The sequence below is a fragment of the Anser cygnoides genome, chromosome 18 (assembly GCF_040182565.1).
Source record: "Anser cygnoides isolate HZ-2024a breed goose chromosome 18, Taihu_goose_T2T_genome, whole genome shotgun sequence".
Classification (NCBI taxonomy): Eukaryota; Metazoa; Chordata; class Aves; order Anseriformes; family Anatidae; genus Anser; species Anser cygnoides.
In genome coordinates, this window is record NC_089890.1 from 10,511,043 (window position 1) to 10,529,824 (window position 18,782).

At 37.0% G+C, this 18,782-nt stretch overlaps 1 protein-coding gene across 12 annotated transcripts in view; it reads right to left on the reverse strand.

The window, feature by feature from the left end:
- Positions 1–18,782, reverse strand: part of BCAS3 (BCAS3 microtubule associated cell migration factor) — a 357,486-nt gene that overhangs the window by 252,889 nt on the left and 85,815 nt on the right. For all 12 annotated transcript variants that reach the window (XR_010825687.1, XM_066979600.1, XM_066979597.1 and 9 more), the window contains exon 14: positions 1,171–1,304. Coding sequence is in view for 11 of the 12 variants with exons in the window: in XM_066979600.1 (XP_066835701.1) it covers positions 1,171–1,304 (134 nt within the window). In the remaining variant the exon portion in view is untranslated. The remainder of the gene's footprint in view (positions 1–1,170; positions 1,305–18,782) is intronic.

An 18,782-nucleotide genomic window follows, 5' to 3' on the forward strand; every position in this document is an offset into this window, starting at 1 on the left:
TCCTCTCCCTTTTCAGATTAGCTATTTCTTCCTATAAGAAACCATTACCTATAATAGTAATTTCATTTTGTCAGTCCAGGAGCAGCAATGTTTTGGGGTGTTTAAACTACCAGGAATTTATATTCACATAGACTAAAACATTATCAACGACTACATTATTAAATAAAGCTGCCACATTTTACTTCCTAAAGGTAAGGCAAAAAACTTAAGGGAAACTGCACAACCCATAGGAAAAAAAAAAAAAAAAAGGTTTGAAGCAACTGTAATCATGGTACCACAATAATCCAAGCTTCCAGTGTCAGGGTCATAATCACAGTGCCCGAGGCTTCTCTCTGTCACACAAGTTTACATCTGCCAGACTGTCACAAGCTTGTGCTTTCAGTGTGTAATTGCATCAGCAAGTGCAATACTCATTTCTTACCCTCTGGTGACATTTTTATTTATGTATTTAAAACAGGTTCTTCAACAGTTACTCAATGCTACAAAGGTGAGGCTCTCCTGATGCCCAAAAGCGGTGCAGTGACGGATCTAGGCAGAATACATTGCACTACTCCTATCACAGTGATGCTAGCAAACAGTGATAGAGTGATACCTCTAACATTTTCCCATTTTATCAGTAAAACAGTTTATTGAGCATTTTTGAAATACAATTTCAGACCTTTTCACACTATTATGATCTAGCCTAACTTAATCTTTAGGAAAGGGATTGTCAAATTGGCAAGTTAAAACTCTATCACTACAGTCTCTAACAAGTTCCCCCATTTTGCTAAATTGTGGATAAAAGTTAATCACAGTCTTTTGATTAACTCTTGCTTTCAACTCTCAGATTGCCTTTCTTTGGCTTTTACCACCCAAGTCAAGCAAACCCTGACAATTGCTTCACAGGCACTAGACAAATGTTTAACATGTTACATGAGAAAAGGTTAAGTACAAACACAGCTAATAATCTGGGCTCTTTGGAGGTAGTGTCATATCTGAATAAATCTGACAGCACCTCATTGTAAAGGGCAAGAATTTATTATTGTCCAGGTTAAACGCTATGCTCTTATCCTTTTTGTGGCTATAACATAAGAAAGGCTCTTTCTGTGCTGAAACAAACATTAAAGTGCCAACATACACAAAATGTATAAGGTGTCTGGGGATTATTCTTCAGCAAATAGTTTAACTTACTTTGGCTTCAGTCTCTCCCCTGTGAAGTGTATACAAATGATGGACGGCACTTTGTGATGATGACCAAGGATGTGTCAGTATTTGAAAAACATGGAAATCATGGCCTAATGTGTCAGTAGTGACCAGCAACATCCCTGGGTAAAAAAAAAAAAAAAAAAGAAAAGAAAAAAAAAAAGAAAAGAAAAGAAAAAGAAAAGCACAAGAGATTAATCACTTCAAAAGAAGAGGCTTAAGAATATCTATCTAAAAAAGCTAGAGTGTTTTACAATTTGTTTTCTGGAAGCAAAAGAAAACAGTTGCAGGAGAATTACTGAATTGTAAAGGATTCATTTCATAAAAAATGAATCCAAACTTCAACTGAAATCGTACAACACTATCCCTGCTGAAGTAGTACAGTACAAATCTATCAAAGTCAATTGAAAAATCTGGGAATATTCAAACTAAAGCTGGGATTTGTGTGACCAATATAAAGCAATGAAGTGATGAACACTAGAAACTCCCAAATGCTCTTCACTATAAAAGAGCCAGTATGAAAAAAGATTGATGTTTCCACACTATTTTGGGAAGTAGAAACACTACAAAACACAGCTAAAATAACCTATACCAAAAACAATCCTGAAGAAGCATCTTTCTTATAAACGTATATGAAAGAAACTGTCTGATTTATTGCTTGAAAGGCAGCAAATCAGAGTTGAGAGCTTTCAAGTGAAATATTAAATTAGGTACTAACTTCATTGAAAACAGGTCACTGATGGATGTACTGAAATGATTAAATTAGAAGATCAGTAGAATCACAGTAACTTATACATGCTGTTTACTTTTTCTCCTTCTATATGTCAGTCCATAACCCAGTTTTAACTTTACAAACAGATATTTAAAGTCAACTTACCATAAAAGCTTAAGTTTTTATACCAAAAAAATAAACATTTTGCATATATAAGAAAAGTACAGCATCATGGCATAATTTAAAACTACAATAAATACACTTCAGATTTATTTTTTTTGTAAAAATGTCCGTATTAGCTTATTAATGAAATTTACCACCCAAAACAAGCCTCTAACATTTTATTAACTTCAAGTGCAAAGTGATTTAAGCAGTTGAGTAGCTACACTGAAGTGCCTTCTAAATAATTTTCAAGGTATTGGTAAAGAAAACCAGGAATTTTCTGGACAGTTCTAGTGGTGTTAATTTTCCACTTAAAACAGAATTGAAATCTCTTATCCTTCGGGAAAAAAAATGTAGGTCTTCACATTTTACATGACACCTATTCAAAGAACAAATGATCATATTATTTCTGTCATAAAAGTGTCTGTGTTTTCAGTTTATTTACCCACTCACTGCTGCTAAACAAACATACTCTGTACAAATTCCAAAACCTTCATGCTTAATTACCACTGAAGTCCATCATATGCCACTTTTAAAACTTCAGAATTAGACTGGGAAAAAAAATATAATAAACCTCTCATGTTCTGAGCAGCGGGGAAACGCGCTCTCAGTAAAGATTAAGTTAAATTAACTTTTCTACAGAACCACCGTTACCACATCACTCGATCGCTGCCCTGAGTGTTTTACCTCCTTGACAGTGCTGAAATACCTCTGCCCTTAAACCCAAATAGGAACATTTCAGCCAAAACGTCGACCTTCTGAGCCCAGCGGCATTCCCCGAGCACGTCTGGGCTCACAGGAGGAGCGCGGCCCTGCAGGCCCCGGCCATGAGGCTCACCTCACAGCCCCAGCGCCTGATCGCCTACAGCACAGGCCTCAGTTTCTCTCGACCTTAACTCTTAGAAGGATCTTGTGAACATAAATACTTTTGAGAACGAGGCATGCCAGCAGTAAGATACAGAATTGCAGAGAAATGTAAATTGCATTTAGAGACAAATTTGCCTAAAAGTTTCCTTTTCGGCTTGACCGCTGTGCTGGTAGGGCTTGGACAGAAAGCGAGACCACCCATGTTGCACACAACCATTTCCTCAAAATCACACAAATGCAGAATTTTAAATCCGACCTCAGCAAGATTCTCTCCAGTAGACATACTTTTACTGCTGCAGGCTGCTGCTCCGGTTCTGAGTGTTAGAAATGAAAGAGAGTTTGTTATGGAGCTAAGAAATCCACGAGTGCATTTGGGTATTATGTTTGGGCGGTAAGGCATGCGAGTTGAGGTTGGTCTGGATGTTAATGTTGGCTTAACTGGCAATTTCCTTGATTTGTAGTGACTGTGTTGATAGGAAATACAGCTAAAGTTGCTCAAGTGCAAGTCAGCCAAGTCTTTAGTGTGGGATTATGCACACAATTTGCATTAATTCTGTTCTTGAAACATCACAAAATACACTTCCCTCCTAGTGAAGTGTGCGGTCCTCAATAATATATAGCGTTTCCAGTAGAGAAAATTGGAATCAAATATAGGGGTTTGTGTGCTAGAATTAGGCTGCCACTATTAGTGGAGCAAGGATATTCCAGAAGACCTAATTCAACAGTATTTGTTTTCTGTATTCCCATGTTTGCCTCTCGTCACACATTAGCTAGCTTTACAGGGAAGTCGAGTGTGCTTTTGGTCCTCTTGACCTCCCTCTTACTCCAGATGGAAAGGACCCTTGGAGAAAGAAAAGCTGGAAGAGATGAATCCATAAGGCTTCTCTCAGCAGCGAACAGTCAGCCTTCACAAACCCAGATTTTTTTTTCCCCAGAAGTGCTAGAAGCCTTTTATAAATGAATACGCAGAGCTGAGTGCACCCAGAGCTTTGAGCACACTTTTCATGTGTATCCCATCACATGGCACGGTGCAGTGAGGATCGTAAAAAAATCTTTGAATGAGCCAACAATCTGTCTGGAAGCTGGAGACAGAAAGCTGCGTAATAATTACGAGCCAGTGAAAACACAGGAATTACCATACTGCATTGTCCATCAAATCTAGCCATTGTTTAGCTAACCAGTATCTTATTTCCAATATTGGCGAGAAACGCAGGTGTCTGTGGATGGCGCAATAAACCCCACAGTACGCAGACATGATATAATTTCGCCCTTCTCCTCACAAAGAGATTTTTCCATATCAGTAACTTCTATTTACCCCTTGCTAGGGTGCTCACTTTAGGAGCACATACGCTAACAAGCAGGTCACACAAATCTATATAGCATACGGTGCTACCTGTTCGTTCTTTTGATGACATACGCAGTATCGGAGCAAATTAAGCAGAGAAATGTGCTTGCCTATCTGCAGTTTTGATCATTTCCATATGATATAAACACTTCTTGGTTTTGTATTAATGTGCTGTTCTTGCCTTGGGGTTTTTTGGGTTTTGTGTTTTGGGGGACTTTTTTTTTTTTGATAGCTTGAAGGAGCAGAGGTGAAAGATAATATATTTGTGGGTAGAAAAGAATTCGCTTCAAGACAGAAAGATGGGTGGTATCTGATTTGGCAATTTTGCATGTTTAATCTAAAATCCTGCTGTCTGTCACTGTTTGGAATAAATGCATTTTATTACATGAAAGCCAAAAGAAAACAGGCCCTTCACTTGTATTAGCAATTATTTTTTCAGTAAGTTAAAGGAGCAGATTTCATACTCACATTTGCATTTGAAATACAAATATATACTTGCAGAGTTGCATCAACACACAGGTCCCAAGCACAATACCACAGATGTGAAAGAACATAACATTTATAAAACGGTATTTTCAAACATCTTAATTATTACTGTTATTCAAACACTAGATCGCTAATATTTTAGAATATTTGACTTGGGTTTCGGTGTGGTATTTTTCATCTCTCGTTGCTTCACACCGACGAATCACAGTTTTCAATTATTACAGCTCAACTCTTTTGTTTCTCTCTCCATCTCTCTGCCATAAAAGACCGCTGCAGCACTCCGTGACACCACGACAGAAATACCTAATCCCAGCAGAGAAGCACGAACGCGAAGCGTGGCAGTTACCTCACTTTCACTTTCAAGTGCAGGAAACTTCAGCTCCGCTTTCTGAAAGACCTTGTGACAGTTTTCCCAAAAAGTTGTTTAGACGGAAATATGGGTTAAAGCTGTCATAAGTTCATTCCAAAATGTTTTCTCTTATGATGTACTTTATGTATGAATAATCATAGATGAAAAGTGAGTAATTCTCAAGGATTTCCTGCTTATTTTTCAAACTGGCATTAATCCCTGTTTAACAGATAACATCTGAAATCAATTGAAGTCTTGCATATACAGAACCCAGTGGAAATTTATGTGCACAGCAGATATTACTTAGTATGTATCTCTCGGCAAAATTTTGATTTTTTTTTTTTTATCTGTAACGTGAGGTATGCAGCTAGGTTAAATTAATGACTGTTTTACTGTGTGGTTTTTCAAATCCACAGAGATGACTAAAATCCAGTTTAAAAGGACCTGATGTCCTAGATGCAAAAAAAAAAAAAATTACTGAAGCTTTGTTTTACCTGATAGACACATCTGCCTTAATTTAGAGCTTCCTGCTTTTCATGCATTCTGTTTGGGAAACAATAAGCTTCTTTCAGGACAGAAACGTAAAAAAATACAGAGAATATATGCATAAAAGGAAAAACCAGTACAGATGTAGACTGTGGGTTAAGAGCTATTTATGCAGTATCAGAAGACTAAACCAGACTCTGGCCTGGCCATAAACTAAGCCCACGCCCTAAATGAGGTGCCAAGCCACAAAAAGCATTTGCGTCAACTGGGAATACAAGGAAAAGAAGGACTTCTAATTATAGGGCCTGGAAGCGGAAGCCCAGAGTGATTAGGAGTTGAGGCGCTGCTGTATGTTTATCTGGGAGCTTCCTCTCGCTCGCTCTCAGCCTGGGTTTGATAGATGAGGGTTGGCCTAAAGGGTGGGATTGAAGTTGCTGATGGTACACAGAGTTCTCCACAATCCAAAGGAGACGGAGACTGAATACTAAGGCTTCTGTGGCCTTGTAGGAACATAACTCTTTTCAGCTAGGCGTCAGCTGGTTAGCCCAAAAGGCAAAATTAGAGAGCAGCAAATCTCAGTTGGGTACTTGCTATAAAATCTAGGAAACCTTAGCAGCCTAAGCATCTCCACCACATCCTATTTATAACACCTATCTAACTGCATAGTTGTTTATTATATGCATACAAATGAGATACACACAATTTCACCTTGGGTTTAGGTTTCACGAGTAAATTCACTTTAAATAATGCCATCTTTCAGAATAACGAAGGTTTTTTCCTCCTTCCAAAACAATGTCATTCTGTAATTACATACCGACAAACTCAACACGTTCAAGCTGTGCTGGATTTGTTCTAAAAAACACTAAGAGTACAAATTTTAGGAAAGCAGGCATACAACTGCATGAAGAAAACATGTATTTATGGATACACTTAAATTAAGAATGCAATTCTTACAATTCCATGCACATGGAGATCTGTATAGACATTGCAAAAATATTCTATTTATACAGTGACAAAAAAATATAAACAACTTCTCAGACTTATTTTTTTTAGTATGAGAATAAAGCCATGAAACGTTAATATTATGCTCTGTGGATTTTCAAATGAGAGGATCAGAGCGCTCAGTGGAACCATGCTGACTTACAGTCGCTCCTGATTCGGTCCATACACATTTGCTGTATTTCTTCTCTCTTCGTGCTAAATGGATAGATTTCTATTCACTGCAGCTCCTCCGCAAAAGCAGCCTTGTACAAATCACAAAGATGTGACGAAGCTTACATAGCCCATGGTTCTATGAAATGTATGACCTGACCTACGAACAGTAGCTTTATTTACACTCACTTAACTCCTCTCTGAGGCTGATACTAATCAAAATATATCCAAATATTAGTCCTACTAAGCCCATGTATACTTCCAAGTGTAACACGTGCCATCATTACAAAATTTGGTCACAAAAAAAGACTGACCAAAATAAACCTGACTTTAAAATCAAAATTCCCTTACAAAAATAGAGTACATAATGATATCTAAAATATCCAAAAATAAATATTAAGAAAGAATCAACAAGTCAAAAGAAACAGAAGAAAAATAAAAAGTTATTTAGTTACTAAATAATTACGAGTGACTGAACTCTGGAGATTCCTATACACTGTAACACTCTTAGGACAATTATATATTTAATCTGAATATTTGGAGCTTAGGGTTGATGTATGGAAACTGTCAGACATTTACCATGTCCAACAGATGGCTCAATGGTATGCTTTATATACTAAAAAACTGTTCAACAGCTTCAAACACTAACTGACTACAGCTGATGGCCCAATAAATACTAAATCTTTATCAGGATGGATTTCTCCCTCCCTAAACTAAAGAACGCACACTGAGGGCAGCTGAGTAAATGAGGGCAAAAGATCAAAGGGAACAGACTCCCTTTTCTTTTAACCCTGCTTGTAATTCCTCCAAAAGGGATCCAAACCCATAGCCACCACTGTTACATTAGTGTTTTGGGTTTTGTTGTAGTTGCAGAGATTGCAGTAAACATTTTTACTGCTGAAATATATTGTTGTGTTTTTCTCTTTTCATCAGAATAACAGCAAAGTAAATGTTACAGAGACAGGGTAAAATACTGACCTCCTTGAAGTCTACAGAACTTTTGCCGCTAAATCGAAGATGACAAACAATTCTACCCTTTTCATATAGTTGTGCATCTTTAATCCTAAAAGACATTAACAACTCATTAACAATGCCTGCTGTGCTAAATGACTGCTCCAGTAATAATTTTAATATATTTTAGGATTAATTACAAACTGATCAAGTATCAAAACAGAGTATATTCACCATTAGCGATAGCCAAACATATCAACCTTTACAAGAGTCCACATCTACCTTCAATATATTCAGTATTATACTAAAATTCAACTTGTTTACCTGTGAATTTGACTGATTTTAACAAAATTTAAGATTTCTATAAAAAGGTGATTGCATAAAGGTGACTACAGAACCAACTTTCAAAAAATTGTGTGACTTTCTCCAGTACAGTAAAAATCACAGAGAAATTACATATATTGTAAATTAATGTTAGATTAGGGCAACTGCATATTTTTAATCTTAAAGAAGCTAAGATACTAATGCTCCTGTGTTCCTGAACGTGAGGAATAGGAAACTACAAAAAGTACTGAAACTGTCAGAAAAATGACAGAAACAGGATATGCAGAAAAAGACAGGAGACCGAGATCATCCTCAAGGCCTCATATCAAAGGCAGAATTTCTGGCAGTAATGAAAGAAAGCTTACAAATGGTATATAGATGGAAATAAATTTATTTAACTTCTATCTGCAGTAAAAGAGAGGTGATAAAGCGCAACGATTTAATCACACTGGTCCAGCACTAAAATATCTTATTTGCATGCAGATATCAGTTTGATGATGGCAGAGAAACATTCTCTATCTTCTGCCTCCTCCTCAAATATCAGATCTCCAAAAGAGGAAATGGGCTCTATTCAAACCTTCTAGGAAGGTTTCATATTTCATGTTTCTTCTCATTTCAAGATCCTTTTCAGTGTGTTTCCAGGGTAAAAATCACAGGAAACAAAAAGTGATTTTATTTAAGACTGTTTTTCAACAATACTTACCTAAATCATAGCTATTTCGAATAGTAATCATTTAATAGAGAACTTAAAATGAGCAAGAATTCCCCTTCTATTTATAATACATCCTAAAGTCTTCCACCTTCAGCTATGAAATGCTCTAGATTTAAGGGAGTATTTCTATAAAATAGAAATGGGTTTTCTGCAGGGAGGCATTTAAGAAAAAGAGGAATAAAGGAGGGAGAGCTGTACACAAATAGAATTTTAAAAATAAAGAGGAATACGGAGCTGAAATAATTTCACAAAGAGCCCATTCTCACTGAAGTCAACCTGACTAATCACTACAATGAGACAATTTGTTCAAACCATAGTTTGTGTTAAAACAGACTAGTTTTTCTTGTCTCTGATAGTTTTCTTTTCTACATTCTTGCTGCTAAAAATTTTGACTGTTAACACTTTTCCTTCACAAACAAACCATAAAGCAATGCTAGCAAGCTATAGATCAATGAATTATTTCTCACCTTCTGCCCAGGCATATACAGACATAATCTTTGTAATTGCAAGTCATCGAATATGATGTCATTCTGGTATTTTTAATACATTTGTCATGGAAGGCAACAATTCAAGTCCAAATAAATAGAGAAAATACAAGTTATTATTCTGTCATTAAATAATTACAGCTTATTTTACTCCAGGTGACGTATCCAGGACGGTGATATTCCAAAGTAAGACTAGTCTTGCAAACTTGAAAAGTTTAAGAAACTTAAGAAACTTGTAGTTATTATAAAAGTCCAAGCACAGATGAGGTGCTGGCTGCAGGCATAACAGCATTTCAGTAAGTTAGCTTACACAGCACTTGCCGTTATAAAAGACATCTCCAAACCTTAAGTAATCTAAATGCTCACTAGAAGTCTGATTGTACAGGTTAGGTAGGAAAAACAACAAAATCTGTTAATGTGTGAGGCCCTATCAATGCTTCCCGACAATCAAATAAGGTATTTTTCTGCCCACTTGCTCCAATCAATGGGAAAGACTTCTGCAGAGACATTCCAATTTAAACCTCTTTAACTATTAACTCAAAGCCTCCATCACGTTTCAATATAGAACATTTAAATAATCAGAGGAATTTCAGGTCCGTTAAAGGTGCAGTCAGGCATCAAAAGGGGTATACAGCTTAATCTGTTTTACTGCTGGTCCAACATTAATTTTCTCATTATTAATGGACGGGAAAACTCTTTTGTAGCCAAGGAAGCGTAATTATTTAAAATTTAGATGTGTTGCACCTCACAGCTCTCAGATGCTAAGCTGGCAGGAGTAACACTTTTAGAAAGCAGATCATTTATTTACCACATTTAGAGAAAAAAACATAGAAAAATGGCACTTCTTTCTAACCTTTTATTATCTTATTTTAAAAGTTTCTCTCTGACATCAAAATTACAGTAATCAACAACAACATCAAAGTACAAACTGAGTTTGATGTGCCATTTACTGGTTTCAGCAATGGAGTCAGAATCAGGGATCCTACACAGCATCATAATATTTGCTGCCACTCAGTAACTGTGTGACCTTGAGTGAATGACAGCTTCTCAGTCTTTAAACTTAACTAAAATTAGCTTTCAATCCCTAACAATACAAGCTTGAAGTTCTTATAGTTCATTTTCAACATACCCATCTTCTTCTCAACCTGTCCTGTTCTAATAAACTAGATTGAAATCGTAGCAATAGCTTTGAGTTCTGTTGTTTGTTTCCTTTACTGTTTGCAAACTTCTTTTCTAGCCCCTTCCCCTTGCATTGCTGGAATTATGCCACTATTCATTCAATCAACTACCACAGCTTGAAAAGTCTCCCACTTCTTGTACACAGAGAACTCCTTTCTTCCTCTCTAAACGTGTTTCTTTGGAATCTTTCTTACCATGAATAATCTTGCTCTTAACTCAATAACAATCAAGTGTTACTTCCTATATCTTTCCTGTCTTACGCAGAAGTTTTCTTCATCAAAACATTCATCCTGTTCTGAACTTGCAAGGTAGTTATATGAATTTACACTTCTGTATGATATTATATATGATGATATATTACTTAGTATGTATCAGAATGTACCTCCCCCATCCCACCAATTTGAAAGTTGCGCTACTGCCAAATTGAAGGTATATTTAGGTATTGCTACATTAATATTTTACTTATAGTATTTCCAGTTTGTTTTTAAGCGCTTGTACTGAAAAATATTGCATCTGTTATCCCCCTCCCCAAAAAATGATAAGAACATGACAGAATCCTGTTGCTGGCAAACGCTTCTATGGATATATTTAAGATGTGGACAGAGAAGCTTTTATTGAAACGTGCTGTCCCAAGAGAAGACCACCACTAAGCTAACAAAATGTCCTTTCCAGAAGCTGTAAGTCTAGTTACTTGCCTTAACAAAATTGGTAATTGAAACACAATCTCTAAAAAACAACACCAACAAACAATACTGGATGATTCTCATCTTTCCTGGCTATCCACAGCCACCTACTGGATTTTATGATTTTATGAAGATACATTTCTTGGCAATGAAGCCTTCCCTCCCCAGCATAACTGAGAAATGAGGCACAATTCTTACAGCAACAGTCATGACTGATTAAGATTTAAACCTCTAACAGGTGTGCAAGCTTCTGCTCTTAACCTGACTCCCAAAACAAATCCAAGTAATAGACGCATTTATATGTACACTCCCAGAAATGAGGAGCGAGGAATAAGAGCAAAGCACTGAAGCTCTGCTGCTCCTCAGCCCTAACCCTGTACTCAGCCCTTGATCAACAGCAAAATCAAAACCCTGAAACCGAGATCTCCTGCAGTCCTGTAATAAGTTACTGGCTCGTACTGTTACAGTTACTATGCAACTACGACTTTTTGAAGGAATTCATGTCAAAGGCTGTGCCAAACGCACAAGAGAATGGCAAAGGTGCGCAGGGGCTGGCAGGCCCCGCAGGGCCGGGAGCCGCTCGCACAAGGCCCCGGCGGAGCAGGCCGCAGACACCCGCTGTGGGGAGCAGAGGGCTGCCACCACTGCCAATTAGCACAGGTGGAAAGGAGGAATTAAGACCTAAGTACAATTTCCCATTTTGCCTGTCGCAGTAGCTCAGCCCAACTTCCAAAATCCTTCGTGAGTGAGTATGCGTAGATGTGCTGCCATCCCTCAAAATCAAACTTGGTATTTGAATATCGAGACTCTCAGTGGACATATCTAAAATTTAGGGCTGCTTGCTCTAGCCTTTATAAATAATAGAAATGACCGTTTTTTTTTTTTTTTTTTTGCAATTCACTTATTCACACATCTGCGTCCTTAATACCTCATGACCCAGGAGCACTACAAAAATCAGTATGAAGCTCGCAAAGTGCTCTCCTGTGTGAAGGTTAAAAACAACTGGTAAGTATGGTAGTACTGCGAAGGTCTGATTCCTATTATCTTCAGCAAAGGATAGCCTGGGTCTGCCTCTCAGGATAAGCCAGAAATTGTTCTCTCCTTATGTAAGACTATCCCAATTCAATGGCACAGAAGAATACAGAAAATCAAAGGAAACGCAGCCACGTGATCAGTCGCCACAGTGGATAGCTGGCATCCCTCTACATGCTCGTAAGGAATGGTGCCAGCTTTAAGAACAAAAATTAACTGTCTCAAATTTCTATAAGGGCTGAGAGGCGAGTATCTCAGCAACCTGGCAGAAACACAGCGTACTGCCTGGAAAAATGCTACCAGAGTTCAACTGGAGGCGGGGGATTTTACTTCAGACACCGAGGTTATTCACCCTGACACCCACTTACAGAACTGCTGCATGAATCCAACAGCCAGAAAGCGTGGAGATTTCTCAGCTTTATAAAGCACATTCTCTTCTTGCCTTACCGCCACTGACTCCACCACAATCCTGACAGAGCTCACGCCGCCAGAGCATACAAATTAACTGCAACAATCTACAAATGACATTTATTCCTAAATTTTCAAATGGAACTCTCCCTCTGCATGTGCCACAGCGTACACCAGTGTAAAAGACAAGTAGGCTGTAACTTCCCTTCAGTCTTATGAAGTCATTAGTGTAAAAAAGTAAAAATAAAATAATAATAAAAAAAACACTAGAAAATCACTAGTGTTGCCTAGGAAGGAAGACAGCTCAGTATACGCTGAGTGCCTTCCTGCAGCACCCTCCCCTCCACTCGTGGGGCTGCTGCTGAAACCACGATCCCACACTGCGTCAGGGAGAGCAGATGATATAAAACATACCTTCCTTTGCAAGCAAGAGAGGATCTGGCCCTTCCTCCCCTCTACAGGGAGGAGAGAACAAAACTTATTGACCCATGCATGAGATAAATGAACAGACTATCCATTAACTAGTGAATTGCACAGAATGAAATTATGTTAGAGACAATAAAATGAATATGACTTTAAAGTGTTCATTAAAACTGTCACCAACCATCCAAAATGTAACCTATAAACCACAGCTATCATTCATATATCATACAAAAAGCTTGCCAAAAACCATCACTAACCTGTGCAATGATCAATAATTTTGATGTTCAGTTAATTTTGTTTTTAATTGGAATACCTAGAATTGATTATAAAATATTTTCTAGACATGAAAAAAAAACAGTTAAGTCTGGACACACATTTGTTAGCTAAAAATTTTAGCGTTGGAGAACATGCTTCATTCAGGTATCAGTGACAGAAGTCTCCATAACTGGGAAGCACATTCTTAAGCAGTTAAAAACCAGACAGAAGCTTTACCAGCATAAGATTTCCACTGAAAAATTTAATTTTATCAGTATCTTCTCTGTTTTTATTAAACACAAGATCTCAAACATGGAAAGTGAAATTACTGATTTATTAATTACACTTTAAGACACAATTCAACTTCCAATTCCCTTTTTGGTATCTCTAGGAAAAGGCAGCTTCGAGGTAAAATGCACACTTGTGTTAAATCTAGTCCCATCAATAACTCAAGTTAACCTAAAAAAGAACATTCACGTTTGTGCTTAAAATTTCTACATATCCTACAAAATCCTAATTTTATTATTCTAAACCATAACAAATAAATAGAACCTATGTATTACTGACAACACTGAAGATAGATATAGAGAACTAAGTTCCTTTTTCGGATAATCTTAAAAATTCTGTCCCATGAGCCACATCAGGTAGGCAAAAAAAGAAGGCACAGGCGATTAGAAAATAGGGGACTTTGCTGTTTCCAGGCCTGTTGATAACATTTGCAATAGCTAGATGGTTTAGACTCAAAGACTGAACCAACTGGTTCCTGGCATGTTTAACAGCCCAGCATAATTTAACTTCTTAATATTAAGAAGAAGGTGAAAAAAAATATGTAACTTGGATCACTGTGTAATCTGTATTAAAACCCTTAATCTATGGAAATTCTAAAATCCAAATTATTTACCACTTACCCTCTTCAAAACCCTAGTAATGTATAACTATACATTCAAAACTATACATTCCTCATTTAAATAAAAAGTTAAGACAGAAAAAAAAGAGACTTTTAGCTTCACTGTTTATAAAACTTAATTCATCTTGGTCTGTCTATAAAATTTTCTGTTTTCCTAGAGGGTGGAAGGGAAACAGAGTTTATCATGAAAAGTGCCTAATAGAACGGTAAATATAATGTAAAAATCTGTCTGGAAGTGATTTCTGAAACACTGATCTTATTTCCTTCCTTACAGATTCTGCTTTTACTGCATTATCTATGACTTTACAAAACTTGCACAAGTGTGGACAACAATGTATTTAGCAACTAATATTCAGCTTTAGCACAAATAAGATGTCTATAATTTTCTTTTAAATGTGGTGGAGTAAAGATGATTTACTAAAATAAAACTACAGCCCTGTAGTCTCTAAAATTACTTTTAAAAGCATGTATAACAATTTCTATAGGATGAATAGACGTGTATAATTTACACACAAGTTGGTTTTAATTATCACAGTTCATAAAGGCCTTTATACCTTAGATCTGTCAAAATGAGCAGGCGAATTTTGTTAGTTTTTAACATGGTAAAATCTATAAAAGGATCCTCCCTTTTGGCATTCTACAACTAAGATCCTTTAAGTACGTCCAGTTTGCTGAAAGAACTCAAAAGCAGATTCCACGATGCTTATCAGCTTTGTGATTTACAGACATTATACTTTGAAAAGTCTCACCAATTGTGACTCTGTTTCAAGTCTGAAGGGACTACCTCACACCACCCATATCGAGTCTTGTCCAAATCACAGCACTAAGCCATAGTGCTCCCTGCCAACATCATAAATGCTGCCATTAAAATATTTGTTTTAATTCTGACCTCAGAGTCACAGCTAATAAACAAGAAAGGCAACGAGAAATTGAAAAACAAACTAAATGCAGCTGTTGGACTGGACGTTTCACAACTGTGTTTAACTGCATCCTTTAATTTCACTTCTATGAATAGAAGCCATACACCACAGATTGCATGCCAGCTAGTCAACCGAGCAGTATTTTCTTTTGAGTTCATTTTGCAGTGTTATTCCGTCATGTAAATTTCACTGTATTTTTAACTTTTCCTTCGAGATGTGGTCTGCAAACAATGACTAACTATTTGCTGGTGGTTTCTCATTAGAACATGTTTGAGCAATGGATAGCATTTGTATAATTTTTCCATAATCTTCCGCACATACAAGACGAAGAGAATTTTTTTGTGTACGTATAATACATGTTTGCCTGTGTGTCATCCAGAGCCCATTTAAGTACATCCAGTGACTGGATGATTAATGCTTTAGAAATGATGCATTACAAAATCCCACGGAAGAACGAGGTACAGGGGAGTGAAACACAAAGCTTTTGCCATTCTTCAGACTTCCCACAACTTACTCAGATACCTTTAAAAAAAAAGTACGTTATTTTATTATACATTTACAAAAATCAATGAAAGTAACTTGCTAGAATGCATGGGACTAGAAATACATATTAAATAGAAAATGAAGAACTTGATCATACTTGAAAGAAATCTATTTAGAAAAGGTAAAAAAAAAAAAAGACCACATACTTTTAAAATTATAAACAAAAATGAAGAATCAGATGATTAAAAATTAGGACAGTATGAAAAAAAATTCCAATTCATTTTGGAATACATTCCTCATCAGAGAGGAAAATACTACGTATTTGCAAAAAAAAAGTGCACGTTTTGGTATGTTTTTCAAATATGTAACCATCATCCTCTTCTCAGTTTTCAGGTTTGATACATAAGATTAAAAAAAAAAAAAATCATAGACCTCCAAAACTAAATGCTTTTTTTCTTTTGGGGGTGGTACCATATTTCCATTGAAAAAAAAAAAAAAAAAAAACCACTTCTTTTGAACATGGAAATCCAAAATGCAAATAATATATAGAGTTTTGGATTTGAGATGGCTTACAAAAAAATAATAGGCAGCAGGCCTAACCCCTCCCAGATCACAAATTTTGTCTCCAACTTTCAGTTTGGGATACTTGCATCCACAACTTCACTTGAGTCCTAAGACCTTACATGAAAGTAACACAATGAATGCTTTGGACCAGTATTAAAAGGAATAGCAAAAAAACCCAAAATGTTGAAATGAAGCAGTATACAGAAATTTCCATAACAGCTCATGCCAGAGGTCTGTGCGGCCTGGTGTATTTATTGCCTTTAACAACAGTGACTAGCAATCATCTCAATGTCTACGATGGAAGATGGAAGAAAGTGAATTACTTCTAATGGACTATGGCTGACATCAGAATTGGTGAGGTTTTTTCCTCCTTTATAAATTACAACATCTAATAATACAACATAATGAAAAACGAGGATGTTTGTATGGTTCCTTCAGTCTCCAGTCTAGACACTCTCTAGTTTAGACTAATCCAGTTTATCATTGAGCAGCTGATTCTAATTGGTAACATTTAATCCTTTCTCTTCCCTCTCCCCATTTCCTCTTCCCATTTTAGACCCTGCATACACTTACAATTCCTGGCAGACTACCATCAACACTTTAAAAGCTTAGAGGCTTCTCTGTAAACATCTCAAATTAAATAACCCCCTATAGCGTACTCCTTTCTTTTGTAAACTTCCAAAATTTAGACCATGGCACCTTCATCCAGAGCCTACATAATAAACTCTTCTCAATTTACATTATGTAGCAGACAGGATTCTTCTGTCATACTATAACAACTATAACATTTAGAAAAATGTACCTTTTTTTAATACATATTATACATATTACATATACATTAAAAAGTTTAAAGCCTCCTAATGAGAAAATCTTGTTACTTTGACAGAAAAACATCTTCATAACCAAAGAAATTTTGTAAGAATTTTTGTCCTGACTGCATTTTAAATATAATATTCAAGCACAATAAATACAACGTTTAGTGTCAATATTGCTGTTTTATATTATATAAAAGAAAATTATTACTGGTTGTGCAGTTGTTATGGGTTGTACATAACTGGTATTTTTAACGTCTTACATTTCTAGCATGCAAAATGCCAAATCATCATTCCAAGAAATGGTGGACAGAATAAAGACTATGTTGTCCTATGTCCTATGTTACACCACGCTAAGAGTGCACGTAATACGTTCATCCAAAATGGAAATCATGCAGATGACATTATTTGTAACTCTGTTTAGCTGACAACATCCTAGATTGTTTTTGTGTGGCCAAGGTCTATTAGCTGTAATCCCGTAAGCGACGGGCCTTATTCCTGGACCTGAACTGAAGATACCCAGATTTTCTTTTTTTAAAAAAAAAAAAAAAATCTGACAAAATCATCCAAATGAACTAAATGCTAACTAGCAAACTGTACTACATATTTGTGTGGACACTGTCCATAGTGAACTGGCCTTGAATTCATCCAAAATTAAATATTCAAGCTAAAATAAATCAAGGCACTGCTAGCACTAAGTAAAAGCATCCACACTGCAGCTTAATGTGATTTTCATTTAATAAGTGAATTAAAGTAACCATTCTTAGAGTCTCTTTGTAAGTATAAGCCTCTCGTTTCCAGTACATCAACATACATGCCAGAGGTACATTAATAGAGTCCCCAGTCTATTAATACTACTTCACTTCCTTGTATTACTTATTCTCATCTTGAAAGGTTTTAATAAAAGTCTCCCTAAAAGTTAGAAGCCTTCTTCCTTTGTTGAAAAATGAAAGAGTGGACACGGTGCTCTTAACCCTGTCTGCAGCAGCTGCTTTTCACAGACAAACACGAGCTAAATATTCTCAAAGCGCAGCTCATTTCCCTTGCAGCGGGTTCGGTATGCTCAGGAGATGAGGCTTTCTGGCAGGCCGCTGGGAACCAGCGCTGTAATCAAAAGGCGTTCGGCGACTGCCCTTCAGGAGGCTGCCGAGGGGCTGCCAGCCCCAGCGCCCTGCAGAAGATGCTGTGCGCTGAGCTGTGGGGCTTCTGCGGGATGTTGCGGCGGCGGGAGCCCCGTGCCGCCCCTCACCTGCCCCACGGCCCCCTGGCTCCCTCCCCTCACGTGCCGCTGTCTTGCGCAAACCGTGGCATGGGCCTCGCTTCGTTGGAAGACGTGTGGTAAAAAATAAATACCACGTGCATGTATTACTTATTAAGCTAACAGCTGCTGCAAAATCGGAGGCCTTTTTCTCGTTAATATGCAGCATCTCTTCATGGCACTTGGCAATGCTAAACTATTACTCTAATGACGTTTATTTAATTTATTCCAAATTGGATGGATGTCTAAAAATCAGAACTCAAGTGCTTCAGAAGATGGACCTTATACCCATGTTAAGTCATAAAAGCAACCACTGGCGTATGTGGCACTATGTAAATAAATCATAATTGTGACATGTAATAAAACACGCAGAAAAATGATGTCAGCTTCCTACGGAAGAAAGAGATTCCTGAAATACACATATTCTAATGATTAAAAAAGATAAAAAGAAAACATGTTAACAGTGCCAAGCCACCTGAAGTTGAAACCCGGGATCAGATTTATGAAGCACATTTCCAAAACCAGCACAAGAATGCTACACAGGAAACATGCCACCGGCCAGGAGAAACTGTCACCAAAGCTGACAACACAACTGGCAACAGACTCGATTCAGGGGGCGCACATCACAGGTTTGATTTTTACCAC